Raw genomic sequence first — 16157 nt, 5'->3', positions numbered from 1 at the left:
ATGTGATTTCATTATATACGGACTGTATACAAGGTTCAAAATTAGCACCATCTACCATCCAAATGCTGGTAAAATACGCAGGTGGCTGGTAGATTTGCTTCACTCACCAGCCAAAAAAAAAGGCAATCTATTGCGTCGCTGGTAAAATTTGAAACATTCACTAGCCATTTGGCTGGTGGACGAAAAGGTTGATTTTTAACCTTGACTGTATATAATGAAATCACATGCTGCCTCAGACACCAACCTGATGAAGGCAAGTCCAAAATGTGTTTTGAATAAAGCAGACCTTACTTGAGAAGACCTGTGCAATGTGTTTCAATTGCAATGGACTTACAGTATTGATATTAGCTATAACATCATGGAATGTAGGCTAATTAAAATAAAAAGTTACATGGCACAGTTGAAAATTAGTCAAAAAAGGAAAGTTTGGCTGTGTAGGGTTAGGAACCAGTGGTGTACATGGACATCTAACCAAATTTTGCATTTATTGTGTTTTTATATTTGTTTATTAGGAAAACATTCTCATATTAAGATGATATACTAAAAAATACTCAAATAACTTGACTCTCTATGCTGAACAGGAATTAGACGTTATTCATGAAGGTTTGAATATTTTAGTAAAAGTCGTGTGTGTACAAAAAGGGCTACCATGCAGTCATAGTAAAAGAAGCAAAACATGTATGCTTGATGTTGCTGCCAACTAGAGGTGCATTTATATAAAATATAAAAAACATATATCATTTTTTATACATATATAAATGCCCCGCTAGGTGGCAGCAACATCAAGCATACATGTTTTACTTCTTTTCTCTTGACAATCACATAGAAGGCATGATTTGCTGACCATTCAACACGGGCACGAATACATTTTCACATGAGGATATTCTGGTAATTATTTCATTGTTTAAAGTTCCATTACTTGAACTCTGAAATTATCCACTGTACTTGAATACAACAGTTGTAGTTACATTTTTTTCTCTATTGCTCTGACGCCCTGTCAGTGAGTCATAGTGAATCATAACACATCATGCAGGAAAAGTGACTGAAATAAATGCAACATTTTAAAAACATCTTTAAAATTTTAAAGATGTCTCTTTCCAAACCAAAATCCATTCTGAGGACTTTGCACCCTTCAAACACACACACACACACACACACACACACACACACACACACACACACACACACACACACACACACACACACACACACTTTTCTCATCACTCTCACAAGGCCTTCAACACACACTACAGATATTATGTGTGGTCTCCACACACTCACACATTTGTTCCCTTCCCACTGCTGACTTGTAATAAATCCACCCAATGTCTGTTGTCCCCTTGGGAGTGAAACTGGGAGGGTGGTGGGCGTAGGGATTTCTCAGGTGACAAACACAAAGTGCCAGGAGCTGCAAGGGGGCAAAACATTCAAGTGTGTGAGAGATGAAGAGTCTGCATGAGGAGATGGCCGCAACACTGCTGACTATGATGCTCATGATCCCCTACATCTGCCAGGGAGGTGAGATGTTTTTATTACACAGCATGACTGATAGTTCACAAGAAAATGCAACCTCTCGGCTATTATCTGATGGGAAATTAATGCATCGGTGTGCCACCTGTTTATGCGATAGCGCTGCTGAGAAAATCGACAGCGACGGACTTCCTACAAAAAATAAGAGAGAAGCGTGAATCAGAGTGTTTTCCTGGAGGCTGCAGCTCAGAGGTCAGCGAGGCTGGAGAACTGATGGAAGCAGAAGATGTAGGATATGTAAGTTTTCCGTCCTTTGGTCTGTCTTTTACATTTGATGCCAATAGAGGGTTCCGTATAATAAACATTTACCTGAAAATAGATTTTTACATGTGTTTTTTTGTTTGTTTTTATGTAAATCCTTCAGCCAGCAGCTGAAGAAGCATGTCACTCTGATAAACCAGGGTTTAGTCATTGTTATTTTAAATTGTTAAAAACTTGGAATTGCTACATAATAGATATTATCTTATATTATTTGTGGGACAAGTGGAAAGTAGTGAATTTGTTTTGATTTGTTTTTAGGTTTGGGAGGAACACAATCATGATTACAAATGATATCTCAGTAATGTAACTCATGACATACTTTGTACAAAACCAGAATCAGATACAGTGAAGTTTAAATACAGTCCTATTCTAACCCTAACCCCTAACTTCTTTTCTATTAATTTATCTCAATGTTACCTTTCAAAGTTACTCAGGTCAAGCTTTTTACTAAAACACAGTAAAAAAAAACAATACATTTCAAAGCACAATTTGACTATTTTAGAAGTATTCAGACTGAAAATCTTTAGAATTACTCTCTGCAAGTTCTCATTTTTCAAAACAAGTTGAATTCAGTAACTATAGACAATGTTAACAGGAAGGTTTCAATTACAGTAAAAGGGGGCCATCACTCTGTTTGGGTAGGTGAGTGTCTGCAAAGAGGGAGATTCTAGACACATGAAATGAATAAAGACCATGTCCAGAACTTTGACTCAAGAGTTTAGAAGCACTCCTCTGTTCGACAGGGATAAGGTGTAACTCAATCATGCAAATCACTCAGGCATTTACCATTACTGTGTTCCTACATACGAGGCTTGCAATGAGAAGACAGAGTGAAGGCAGGCCATTAACATCAACCTTGTTACTTAGTGCACCTGCTGCAAATATCAAGTGACCAGCATAAAAGCCAGTAGAGAGGTGGAATGTGATCGAGTAGGATTTCTGTCATGTTGCAGGACATTTATCTTGTTCCTTTGTTTCACATAAAGTCATGCCATAAACCAATTTAGGTTTTTAAGAGAGACCTCATGGATAATTATCAGCAATCGCAGCTTGGTATTGTTGTGTATTATGTACTTTGTTTAAAAAATATATATATATATATATATATATATATATATATATATATAAAACAACTTCTTTATAGGAGGAGAGTCCCAGCCTGCTGTATAATGGAGGTGCTGCTCACAAAGAAATAAACCATGTAAGATTTGGCTTTTTTTTTTGTTGTTGTTGTAAGTCATATTACACAAGATGTTTATGAATAAAGCTACAACACCTGTGCCATAAAAACACTTTTGTCTTGTAGCAGAGCCCTGGAGGGGAAGCCATAGTGGATGAAGGATCTGGGATGTAGCCAAGAGGGAGAGCGCAAGACGACATGTTGTTGTTGGGTCGAGGGAAGCTCGGCTTTCCCAAAAGCATCCTGGTACCAAGGGCAACTTTGATTGATCAGTGAAAAACATTACAATTACCAATACACTATTAATATAAAATATAAAATACTAATATTAACCTTTGAACAAAGGAAGGAATTATTCATTCAATTTGTTTCACGGATTAACTTGCATGCTTATTTTCCTTTAGTTTAAGTTAAAATATTAAAAACTGTGATAAAGATTGTTTTATACGTATACCTCCAGTTGTTATTGTTTTAGGTTCAGAACTTGATACTGTTACTTGTTCCAGCTCAGTAACTGTGACTTTTGAGTTGGAAATAGAAAAAAGTAGGTGTCCAGTATGTAAGAAAATTGAATTGAGTTGAATAAATTACAATTTAAAAAAAAAAGTTTAACGTTTTAAGAAGTACATCAATATTAGAATAATTTAGTAGTATATTATAACTAACATTTAAAAATCTATTTGACCTACCATGAAGCTCCTGTGCACGTTAAGTAAAAACTATACATTTTCAACAGGAAGCTTTATATGAACATTTCAATTAATGTATGCATGTTGGCTCAGTTTGTCTCATTTTGTAGTAAATTATGGACTGTAACATTAAGGGTCTTCGTAAGATTGGGCCACCATGAACCGCTTCAGTGCTCTTATAACTCATTTTAATCAATGTTAACTGTAATGACTTGCTAATGCTGTCACAGAGTGTGTACAAAATTAATCATTTAGCTCTCGGGAGTTTAAGATTTTATTCAGAGGGTTGTAAACAAGTCTGTGTGCAGTCATCTCTTCTGCAATGTGGACCTGTGTGTCTTGTATGTTTTGTTATTGTTATAATGTTGGTATTAGTAGTCCATCTAATTAAAACAATCCAGGGAATTAGCCCTAACCCACTGATTAATGGCTTTAACAATTCACTCACTGCCAGGAAAATATCTCAGATCGTGTCCTGACCTGCAACCTGTAGCATTTATTTCATATGTTCTGTGAAACAAAGAATATCATTGTCCTCTGTGTTGTTTCTATTTATAAGTCGGAGGAATGCACACAATCAAGAACAGTTGTCCAGCAGTTTTGTCTCTTTCTCCAAGTAGCCTATTTCCCATTTGAAGAACTAAATCTACAGAAATATTTTTTGCCCATGTGGACTATTTAAAATAACGAGGTTTTCCTCTATTTCAGATGTGAAATACATGTCGAGGAATGCTCCTAACTTTAAAAATGTACAATGTAAAGTTTTTGTTCCCATCAGGTTCCCATGTCACATGCTGATCACGGGCTTTGATGGTCGCTTTTTCCTCGCTCGCATATCTACTGGACAGTTGACCAATAGAATGAATATAGGCACACTAGACATATTTAAACCGTCACTCTTCTATTTTAATGACTAATCTTATATCTTTCCATATCTTCAAGTAAAAGCTCCCTTTGATGTTAGAATTTAATGTTATGCGTTGACAATTGGAGCAATGCACTGAGGGCGACAGACTACTGCCTCTTTAATGCTGCCTTCATGTTCTCATCGTAAGCTTATACTCTTTTACCCTTCAAGTAGTAGGCCTACATATTAATACTTTCTAATCTAATAACAAAATGTACCAAATATCATGAGCCGGTTATTTTATGATATTATATATAGTAGCACACAGTTACATTGTGCATGATTACAAGGTGAATAAGGAATAATACAATCAGAAATAGGCTTACAATTTAGTTTTTGTATATTAATTGTGCTAAAAGTTATACTATAGACTTTATTATCATAATAGCAATTGCCATCACATCTTGGTACAACGAGCAAAAAACAAAATTCTCACTTTACTGGTTTTATTTAGTACATTAGGCCTACTCATCGGTCGTTTACATGACTTGTCCCATTTCCGATAGCACGGGAAGGCAGCAAACCACGGCAGTAACTGTTACGGCTTGACACTATAGCTTTAGCTTACAGACAAGAAACAGCACCGTTGTCGTTCAAAGAAATTTCATTCCACAATGTAAGTCTATCACGTTTATACCATAGGCTTTTAAAAATAAAATGTTACTCGGTGAAACCTGCCTAACATACCGGCCTCCGGGTGCTTTGGTGACACAGGATCACAGAAAAAAAGCTACGCCCAAAACTTTGCAACTAGCTAGCTAGCACGCAACAAGTGCTAGCACCGAATTGAGATTTAGCAAAGCTAGCTAGCTATCTCAGCGTTACATTAGAGCTTGGTAACTTTGGCCAACACAAACTGTTAACGTCCATTTTCTAACGTTAATTAAGAAGACAATTAAAGGAAGCATGGTGCTGTAGATGACAGGCTTGTATGACGTCCGCAGTTGAATATGTGCTGGCCAATGAGCTTTAACGCTATGCTAGTTTAGCATTTCCTCTGTTTTGTTGACCTCGTAGATATAACGTTAGCTAACTATATTAATGGGTTGAGCGAGCTACTACCTACGTGTATACCATGAATATCTGTCCATGCGTGTATACGTTTCAGTTAAAAACAAGCTGAAAACATGTTGTAGTTCAGTTGTGGTTTTAAATAGTGCAACTACCATAACTACAATTTGAGCAAAGTAACATAACAAGTAATAGTGGTAACGTCAATTTAAAACAGGAAATGCATTCATGGCTTAAGTACGTTTTATCAGTTCGTTAGTCAATAATTGTATAAATAGGAGGGTAACGTGAATTAAAGTGGTGTAACTAGGACTGCGTGATGTTTATTTTTTTTAATTATTGTTTATCGAACTTTGGTCATGTTACAATGCCACAGCGCAAGCCAAATCAAATTCCTTTGTTTCCATATTTTCCATCAAGGAATATCAGGAAGGAGGAGGAGTCATGTTCCAGTGCCAGTTCTATTGAAGTTATTAATAGGGCGGGCATGGCAAGTCCACTATAGCATCATATCTGTGTTGTTTCACCTTTTGACTAAAAAAGTCTTCCACAGTTTATTTATTTTATTTAATTAGTTTATTTGTCAGGGACAATGTACAAAATACATTAATCTTACAAAAAGATGTTTTGTACCAGAGTTAGCTAATGCTAGTTTCCAACTGCAGTCCCCGGGCAGGTCCACACAATGTAAAAAGAAATAAAAGAAAACGCAATATGTGACTGATTTAGAAAAAAAAAACTCTAAATCCTTCTTTTTAAATGCCTTTTGTGTTTAGTTTAATTCGTTAAATTGTTGGCTGGAATGTAAGTGAGCTGTTGTATCTCTCACTTTTACATTTATGCTATATTTAAACAGGGGGGCGCAGCTGCAGTCACCTCTGAAATGCTCACAGATATTTGGCTATCTCTAACTGATCTGTGATGTTTACACTCTCCCTCAGCCACTCTGCTCTGTGACAGCCAGGTTGTTTGATCAACCGGCTGTTCGTCAAATAGATTTGTTTACTGACCTGGTAGGCGGCAGTGTACATCAGGCACGCATTTTTAGGCCTTTTATTTCAACAGGACAGATGAAGACATGAAAGGAGAGAGAGAGAGGGGGAACGAAATACAGCAAAGGGCTGCAGGTTGGAGTCAAACCCGCAGCTGCTGCGTCGAGGAGTAAACCTCTATATATGTGCGCCTGCTCTACCGACTGAGCAAACCCGGCCACAACATATTGATTCTAAACCAAAGCCCTCATGGTGTGCTTGCTCTGGCCCATAAGGCTCGGGTATGTACATTTACTGGGAGTTTGGAGAGAGTGGGTGGAGTAATTGGCTTGAATATGTGGAAATACATCCTTTATTATTGCTGCACTTTGCTTCCTCATATTCATAAACATATTTAATGGTGTAATCTTGAAACTAAGAAGGCCCCTCTTTCTGTAATACCAAGAGAAATGAGAAAGATGATGTGAGGATTTGTACTGCACGTCATCAGGGACTTTGTCTTTTTAGCTCTCACTTTTGTTTCATTCCTTGATTAAATATAAATCAGATATTTTATCGCAATTTAATTTATAGCTTTGTTTGCGGCAAGGGATGATAAGGTATCTTTCAAAAGATTTTGTGGACCTTGTCTTTGTATTTTAGTATGCAGGGTGTGCCTGCTTGCTATTTGCAATAGCCTACTTGTTTTGCGTAATGTAGAGCAAATTAAACTCTGACAGGGGTTTAATTTAGAACCCAATCAATATGGGATTTCTGAGACCGATACCAGTTTTACAGGGGGGAAATTCACTGATTACTGATATGGCGGCTGATATATTGTTTGTTTTAGCTGGGATGAAAATAAACCATGTGGATTGTGTGGACCGTTATTACTATGCAAAGGTACTCGAAGGCTGCTTTCTTAAACAATTTAATTTTGACAGAATATTTAACATTATTATTAGAGCCTAGGGCTGGGCAATATATCGATATTGTGATATGAGACTAGATATTGCCTTAGATTTTGGATATCGTGATATGACATAAGTGTTGTCTTTTACTGGTTTTAAAAGCTGCATTACAGTAAAGTGATGTACTTTTATGAACTTACCAGACTGTTTTAGCTGTTCTATTATTTGCCTTTTCCCCACTTAGACATTATATCCACTTACTGCTGATTATTTATCTAAAATCTAAGTGTGAAGATATTTCGTTAAAGCACAGATTTTCAACCCTAGAATATCGCCGCAATATCGATATCGAGGTATTTGTTCAAGAATATCGTGATATCTGATTTACTCCATATCGCCCAGCCCTATTAGAGCCCGACCGATATTTCGGCGGAACAATATTATCGGCATTAATAATAGGCATTTTCCAAACTATCGGTATCTGCATTTATAATGGCCGATAAATGAATATTTAAAAAATAAAAGATAAATGGATGAAACACCCTTCAACCATGTTATGAGTGTTGGCGTCACTCGCTTTTCATTATCCAGCTTATTGCACGGCTACTTACTAAAGACATCAATAATTTGACACAAAATTGTGATTTAAAAAAAAAAAATGATTTTCTTGATTTAAAATGGTCTTCCAGAGTCTATGATCAGAACTCACGGTTTGTTGCAACGGTTCGTTATTCATAGCAGCGGGCTGCCATTCAGAAATAACAGACCGTAGAATGCCGTAATTGACCGATCAGAGTCAAGTGATCCATCTACAGCTGTTTTGTCTTTTAGAGTCTAAGCATGTGCTGTAAATTGCCACACTTGTCTCTTTTACTGAGGCATTATAAATCCTGAATAATCCCTACAGTTTGATGAAAATGCCTTCAACCCATCCTCCCAATTTTAGTTAGCTATTGTCTTTGTTAAGAAAAGTGTGACCATTGCAGAGCAATACTGTCTCATGCCAGATGGTGGCAGTAGGTAACCACTGTAAAAAGGGTTGTCCAAGGAAAATAGGGACAAGGGTAAATATCAAATCTAAAACCCACAAATAAATAAATCAAGCCAACAGTATAATTTCCTTGTCCCAGTTACCATACTGGGGGGTACCATACTTATATTTTTGTGCTTGTTTAGAAACAATCTTCCCAAGTTGTTGTGACAGAACAAGCTTCAGGAAATTAAGAATTCAGAGGCGGGTTTGCTGTTTCAGCGTAGTCGTGGCAGTGCGGACAGCCCACGTGGTTGATTGTGTTCAGGGATTATATAGTTATGGGATAGACCAGTTTGCTTCCACTTATCACCAGCTGTTATTAGTCATATGCGTCTTAATAGTTTAGGTGCAGATTAAGTGACATGCTATGCAAAATCTTTTTTTGTGTGTAATCTCACAGAAGGCTGATATCTACACTTAATTTTTATCGTTTCACCAGGTCAGCAGCCGGTCCAGAAGGTTCTGGTGCAGCGTCAGGCAACAGGCGCTTGCAGCAGACCCAGGCCCAGGTGGATGAGGTATGATACGTCTCTGATTATTGCCTTCTCTCGCTCCATCTTCAGCCACTCTATGTAAAGGCCCTGACACACCAAGCTGACGGCCACGAAGTAGTGACGACGCAGGTCGACTGTGGCGTCGCCTTATGTTGCCGGACGTCGCCTTTGTCTTGGCCAAAGATTTGTGCTTGAACACACCGCAAAGACTTAAACTGACGGCCAACTACCACCTACGTTCTGCGCCTGCGTGACAGCAAATAACTCTCCAAGCCAGCAGGCAGCAGTAATCTATGTCATTCCAAAAGGAAATTAGGTCAGGATTGATCAGATGAGATGAAAAATGAGAAGAGTAGGGATCCACGATCCGACTTTTTCAGTCCCGATACCGATACCAGGGCTTTGTGTATCTGTTGATTCCCGATACCGATCTGATACCGTTGCTGAATTAATAATAAACTGTATACGTTCCACCTTATACCTTCCTTCCACCATGTGGAAGAGACTAAAGCCACCAGACTTTCCTAACTAAACATTACTTTCATAACTAAGACAAAATAACATAGATGTAATGTATTGAATCCTTATTTATTTGTTATTTAAAAAAACAACTGTGCATTCAAATCGAAAATATAATGTAATCAAACTTCTTAAAATAAATTTAAATAACAATAATGGGCCTTTTATATAGGTTTATAATGGCTTATTCTACTGTCAGGAGTACATAGAATATCACAATTTTTTTTTTAATGTCATCATGTTTACTAAAAGCTTTGATTACTGAAGGGTTTGGCTCCATGACATTATACAATAACTTTATATGAAGGAGAATCCATCAAACAGTTACAGAAGATAAACAATTTTTTTTTCCTGCAAAGTAGTAAAATGAACTCAAATCGAATGAATACACATACAAACAACTTTAACATTGTTTCCCTTTCAAAACAAAATAGTTGTAAGCTAGTTGTATAAACACTACCTTGGCCACAGGAAAGTTAGGTTGTAGTGTGGTTGTAGTGGGCGACTGAACGTAGCTCCGCTGTTCGCCTCCTTCGCTGTTTGAATAACGTTAGCAGGTTGGCGGACGTATTTCAATGAGACAAGACATCTTAGATCCAGAGTTTTAATCATTGCTCTGAACCCGTCTTTCTCAACGGTCTGTAGCGGGACCGGAGGTGGATTGCGTTCATAATGTTGCTCCGCTGCATGCTTGAAGTGACTAGACTTTCACGTTAGCGCTGTAACGTTAGCACGGCCGAGTAACGTTAGAGCGACGGGCAGTGGCTAAATTATATCCGATGTTTCAGAAACAAAAAACCTTGAAACAACAGACGGCTCCTCTCTTGAGCATACGTTGTTTTGTAAATGTAAAATTATGAGTGTTAGAAACTGTTTAAGTCACATATTGTTATGTGCTATGGTGTTTTATCCTTTTAAAGAGAGTTAGTTGTGGGTTATTAATTGTTGTGTTATAAAGTTACTACCATGAGTGAGAAGGGTACGCAGTTAACAGGGGTCCCGGTGCTGCGACGGAGGAAAAACAAAACAAAAACTGGATCTGTTAATTTTTCCGATCCCCGATCCAGCTATTTTGTCAATATCGGGCCGATATCCGATCCTAATATCAGATCGGTGCATCCCTAGAGGAAGAGCCTTCTGTGTGCGCTCTTTAGTCGTTTGTTTGCTTTCCTCACTACCGTTTTTCAAGCAGAACAGCCAATCACACGGATTGGCTATTTGGCCGACGCCGATTTCAAAAAGGCAGACGAAAACCGACACGTGGCGACGGTGCGGGACACGCGGCAAAAACTAGGGCGACTGTCGCTCACAGTCCCAATTTGGACCAACAGCCGACGGTCTCCTTGTTGTGTCGGTGCCTTAACTCCCTTTTTCTTTAATGTCTGTCTGGAGCAGAGATTGCATAACCCCTGGCAGCAGTGTCATGAATCACCACAATGTGCTCTTCCTCCACATGTCAGCTCACATGCCAGAGAAAATTGATATTCAAAATGACGTCAGTGACGCCAGCAGGAAAAAGTGGCTGCTAAGTGTCACGCCCCCGTGGTTTCGTTCTTTATCGTTAGTGTTCTCTTTCTCATTTGTGGCCCTCTTCATGTTAGCTCCTCCTAAACAGAACTTTTCCCTTACCATGTCACACACAAAGCCTCCGATTGGCTGCCAGAGAATTATATAATCACTGCTACCAGGGTTATGTAAGACCTGCATGGGCCTGCACACTTCTCTCCACCAGCTGCCAGTCTGTCCGAGAGGAGTGGCAATTGTGGATCAGTGGAACATTTGGGTTATGTGTAGTTTGCAATACTGTTTGTGCACACACACATGCATGCCTGTCTGGTTCTAACTCTGTCATTAAGAAGTAGTGTGTATTACCTTTTTTTTTTACCTTTTACAGTGCGGTGTGATCTCCCTATATATGTTGTTTTTTATTAGGTAACATTGTTCGAGGTTACTCAAGCATCTACAGTGAGGAAAATAAGTATTTGAACACCCTGCTATTGTGCAAGTTCTCCCACTTGGAAATCATGGAGGGGTCTGAAATTGTTATTGTAGGTGCATGTCCACTGTGAGAGACATAATCTACACTCCACTCCATTTATTATCCTAAATTAGATGCACCTGTTTGAGGTCGTTAGCTGCATAAAGACACCTGTCCACCCCATACAATCAGTTAGAATCAAACTACTAACATGGCCAAGACCAAAGAGCTGTCCAAAGACACTAGAGACAAAATTGTACACCTCCACAAGGCTGGAAAGGGCTACAGGGAAATTGCCAAGCAGCTTGGTGAAAAAAGGTCCACTGTTGTAGCAATCATTAGAAAATGGAAGAAGCTAAACATGACTGTCAATCTCCCTCGGACTGGGGCTCCATGCAAGATCTCACCTCGTGGGGTCTCAATGATCCTAAGAAAGGTGAGAAATCAGTCCAGAACTACACGGGAGGAGCTGGTCAATGACCTGAAAAATGCTGGGACCACCGTTTCCAAGGTTACTGTTGGTAATACACCAAGACGTCATGGTTTGAAATCATGCATGGCACGGAAGGTTCCCCTGCACATGTCAAGGCCCGTCTTAAGTTTGCCAATGACCATTTGGATGATCCAGAGGAGTCATGGGAGAAAGTCATTGGTCAGATGAGACCAAAATAGAACTTTTTGGTCATAATTCCACTAACCGTGTTTGGAGGAAGAAGAATGATGAGTACCATCCCAAGAACACCATCCCTACTGTGAAGCATGGGGGTGGTAGCATCATGCTTTGGGGGTGTTTTTCTGCACATGGGACAGGGTGACTGCACTGTATTAAGGAGAGGATGACCGGGGCCATGTATTGCGAGATTTTGGGGAACAACCTCCTTCCCTCAGTTAGAGCATTGAAGATGGGTGGAGGCTGGGTCTTCCAACATGACAATGACACGAAGCACACAGCCTGGATAACCAAGGAGTGGCTCTGTAAGAAGCATATCAAGGTTCTGGCGTGGCCTAGCCAGTCTCCAGACCTAAACCCAATAGAGAATCTTTGGAGGGAGCTCAAACTCCGTGTTTCTCAGCGACAGCCCAGAAACCTGACTGATCTAGAGAAGATCTGTGTGGAGGAGTGGGCCAAAATCCCTCCTACAGTGTGTGTGCAAACCTGGTGAAAAACTACAGGAAACATTTGACATCTGTACTTGCAAACAAAGGCTACTGTACCAAATATTAACATTGATTTTCTCAGGTGTTCAAATACTTATTTGCAGCGGTATCATATAAATTTTTTTTTTAGATTATGTCTCTCACAGTGGACATGCACCTACGATGACAATTTCAGACCCCTCCATGATTTCTAAGTGGGAGAACTTGCAAAATAGCAGGGTGTTCAAATACTTATTTTCAACACTGTATTTATAGCCTTCATGTCATCGTTCTGCATGTATAGTATATATGTGCATTTCCAATGTATTAATTCTAAAATAGCCAATTAAGGCAGTACTTGGTTCATCTTCAATGAGGACTAGTAAGGATTACCTAACATTCAGATCCAGTACACCAAGGGACAGTCTTTTAAAAAGTACTGACAATAAACCAAGTCTTTTGTTCTGGTTTGTGTGTGTAGGTGGTGGATATCATGCGTGTTAATGTGGACAAAGTGTTGGAACGTGACCAGAAGCTGTCTGAACTGGATGACAGAGCCGACGCACTGCAGGCTGGAGCCTCCCAGTTCGAGACCAGTGCCGCTAAGCTGAAGAGGAAGTACTGGTGGAAGAACTGCAAGGTACCTAATAACAGTTTAGTCCAACAAAATGCACCCCTTTTTCCCACTGGAAAGACAAATGTATTAACTGATCTAAAATGAACTCCATACTACAAGTCTCCAGACTGGAAGTAGTCTAAATTATATTGGCCTTGAAAAAAAACCATCCAATTAAATGGCGTGTCAATACGACACAAAGTTACAGACATGACATTGATACAAGGACAAAATAGGACACAAGTCATTAAGTGAAAAGTGCAAAAGTGCGTAGTTTAAGACTTAGAATTAGACTTAGAAAACTTTAATGTTCCTGAGAGGCACTTGTACAGTACAGGCATATCAACACATAATCCACAACACAAACATTGAACCAGACCTCTACAGCACTATTTATCTAAATAGAATACAGTAAAAAGAAGTATGTTGCACTTCCCTAAAAGGCCTAATGTCATAAATAAATGAAACTACTGCACAGTACTTGACATATAGTCCTCCTCCAGTCATACTCCTCCCAACATCTTATTTAATTGTGTTATTGCCATGGGAATGAATGAGTTTTTTGCTCTGTTGGTTGTGACATTAGGGTATCTATAGCTACGACCAGAAGGTAGCGGCTTGAACTCCACTGAAAGTGGATGGGTTGTATCCATGCAAACCTTGTCTGCCCTCTGTGCTAAACTGGTCAGATATAGTTGGTACAGGTCTACCTGTTGCTTACCAATGATTTTTCCACAGGTTTTAACAATCTTCCCCTATTTATTCCTATGGGTGATTTTTGAATGTCCATACCAGCATACAATACAATAGGAGAGAATACTCTCGATAAATGACTTCAATCCTATCTTACCAACATTTTCCCCCAATTAATAGTTTAATTTGACTACACAACATACATTATGTACACGTACCACTTATAATAGTGAACTAAAGTGAAACAAACAAAAATGATATTATTAAACAAAAGGTTTTACAAGTGACCGACTTCTGTCAATCCCAGATGTTAATGTGTGTGGCACTGAATTTGCTGTACCATTACCCCTTGCAGATGTGGGCCATCCTGATAGCTGTCATAGTGATCATCATCATCATCATTGTTAGTGAGTATCAAGCCTGTGGTTGGACAAGCTTCTTGTTGACAGTATTGTTGCAGTTTGTGTTATTTCAGATGCTCAACACAATCTCTGATTTTCAATTAATTACTGCTCACAGCCCTTACTATAAAGTGTAATTATAATTATTTTACAGAGATTTCAGTTTGATCTGGATTGTTGATAAGTCTTTTATCTAAAAAGGTCCTCCCTTCTTCATTCACAGTTTGGAATTACTCCTAAAACGGCAACAAGAGGAGGAGTGAAGAAAACGATGACGAATAGGAGAGGAGCAACATACATAATTAATATCTCAAAGGAAGATGTCACGTGATTACTGCCTTACTGTGCTTCACAACGTTTTTCTCCTTGCAGGGGTCTTCATTCCTTGGGCTGGTTTGCCGTGTGTGTGTGTGTGTGTGTGTGTGTGTGTGTGTGTGTGTGAGAGAGAGAGAGAGAGAGAGTGTGTGTGTGTGTGTGTGTGTGTGTGTGTGTGTGTGTGTGTGAGTGTCACAATACCAGAGTTTTACCCTGCATTACTACACCATACCAGTTATCTTTACATTTATTAGAATTCCATTGCACTTGCCAAAGAAAACAGAAAAAGCATAAAGAAAATGGTTGACAATTTAACTCAATCTCAACCAAAACCTATTTAAAAGTTTAAATGAATCATCTTAGAATGTGTGACAAAACGCACGCACGCGAGCACACATGTACATACATACGTCAACCTCAGGACATGAAGTGAAGAATGTTGTTGTAAACTCTCCTCAATTTATATTGACTTTTTTATGTTTTATTAATAGCCATTGATTTTGTGTGCCAGGCTAAAAGAAGTGCCTTTGAGGATATGCTGTTCTGTGTTAGTTAACATAGTATTAGTAACCCTGCATATAATTGAAGAGATGCCCCTTTCCAACACATAACACATTTGTACTTTTCAGATGCCAAAATTCGGATTTTTCTCATTTAAAGGTTATTTGCTAATTCATTTCTCTGTGCAAAACATTTGAATTCGGATTGAATTAAGAGGAATTTCATTGGTCACCCGGCAACAAATGAGCTAACCAGTAACACACTGTTGAACCACCTGATCATACCTGTCATTGTCCATCTTCCTTTCAGGTAGGACAGTAGAATCTAATATAGACTTGTGTTTAGATAAGTGCCTTCATGTTAAGACCTACAGCCTTACAGCTACGTAAGACTAGAGAAACTGCTAAGAAGCTTACTACACTTTATGCTACACTGGGTTAAAAGTGGCAAATTGTTTCAAGCAGCTGTTCTCAAGGACATGCTAGAAAGTGTGCCTTTTTGTGATATATTCAAGCACAAGAAAATGTAGTATTAGACAGGTGCCTTAATAGGTTTCTCCAATGGAGAACTGCCAAAACACAGCCACGCCTTATTGGTCATATATACCAGCCAGTAAAAGTAGTGCCTTCTGAATGCTCCAACTGTCCAAACAAATACTATGCTGCTTGCATATTCAGCTGAACTCATTAGCCTTTAATAAACTCTTCTGTTTAGTCATACTGTCATTTTTTCCCCACTTGATTGATGCAAAGTACTTCTCACATGTGATATTTTAGTTTTATTGCACCTCTAACAATAGCTTTTTGTAATCTATTATATGTAGATCTAACCTTAAGGAGACTGTGTATAGTATTTTTTGTTTTGGAGATCACTGCTGTTCAGCATCATGCGTTCTTGAGTGTAGAGAAAAACTTTGTTGGGCAATGACCGTGTTATACACCAACACTGGATGATTGCATTCTGTTGCCTCCAACTCTATTAAAATAAATGTATTTTAATGAGATAAACAA

The 16157-nt window shown here is 38.7% G+C and overlaps 1 protein-coding gene and 1 long non-coding RNA gene across 2 annotated transcripts in view; both read left to right on the top strand.

Annotated features, from left to right (window-relative positions):
• LOC114554744 (uncharacterized) overlaps positions 1-16157 on the top strand; it is a 22936-nt gene extending 6779 nt beyond the window's left edge. The window contains exon 2 of the long non-coding RNA XR_003692456.1: positions 14793-16157. This is a non-coding gene — a long non-coding RNA (uncharacterized LOC114554744). The remainder of the gene's footprint in view (positions 1-14792) is intronic.
• Positions 5081-15877, top strand: vamp3 (vesicle-associated membrane protein 3 (cellubrevin)). The gene is made up of 5 exons (XM_028576752.1): positions 5081-5183; positions 8933-9011; positions 13103-13261; positions 14286-14337; positions 14555-15877. Coding segments are annotated over exons 1-5 (309 nt in total). The 5' UTR covers positions 5081-5181; the 3' UTR covers positions 14572-15877.

The sequence above is a fragment of the Perca flavescens genome, chromosome 4 (genome assembly GCF_004354835.1).
Source record: "Perca flavescens isolate YP-PL-M2 chromosome 4, PFLA_1.0, whole genome shotgun sequence".
Taxonomy (NCBI): Eukaryota; Metazoa; Chordata; class Actinopteri; order Perciformes; family Percidae; genus Perca; species Perca flavescens.
Note: the sequence above shows the minus strand (reverse complement) of the source record. Positions and strands in the feature narration are given on the sequence as shown.

Bases quoted from the DNA above. Each gene is read 5' to 3' on its own strand.
- vamp3 (XM_028576752.1), top strand. The intron at 9,012-13,102 runs GTATGATACGTC...TTGTGTGTGTAG, and splicing joins CCCAGGCCCAGGTGGATGAG to GTGGTGGATATCATGCGTGT. The intron at 13,262-14,285 runs GTACCTAATAAC...TACCCCTTGCAG, and splicing joins ACTGGTGGAAGAACTGCAAG to ATGTGGGCCATCCTGATAGC.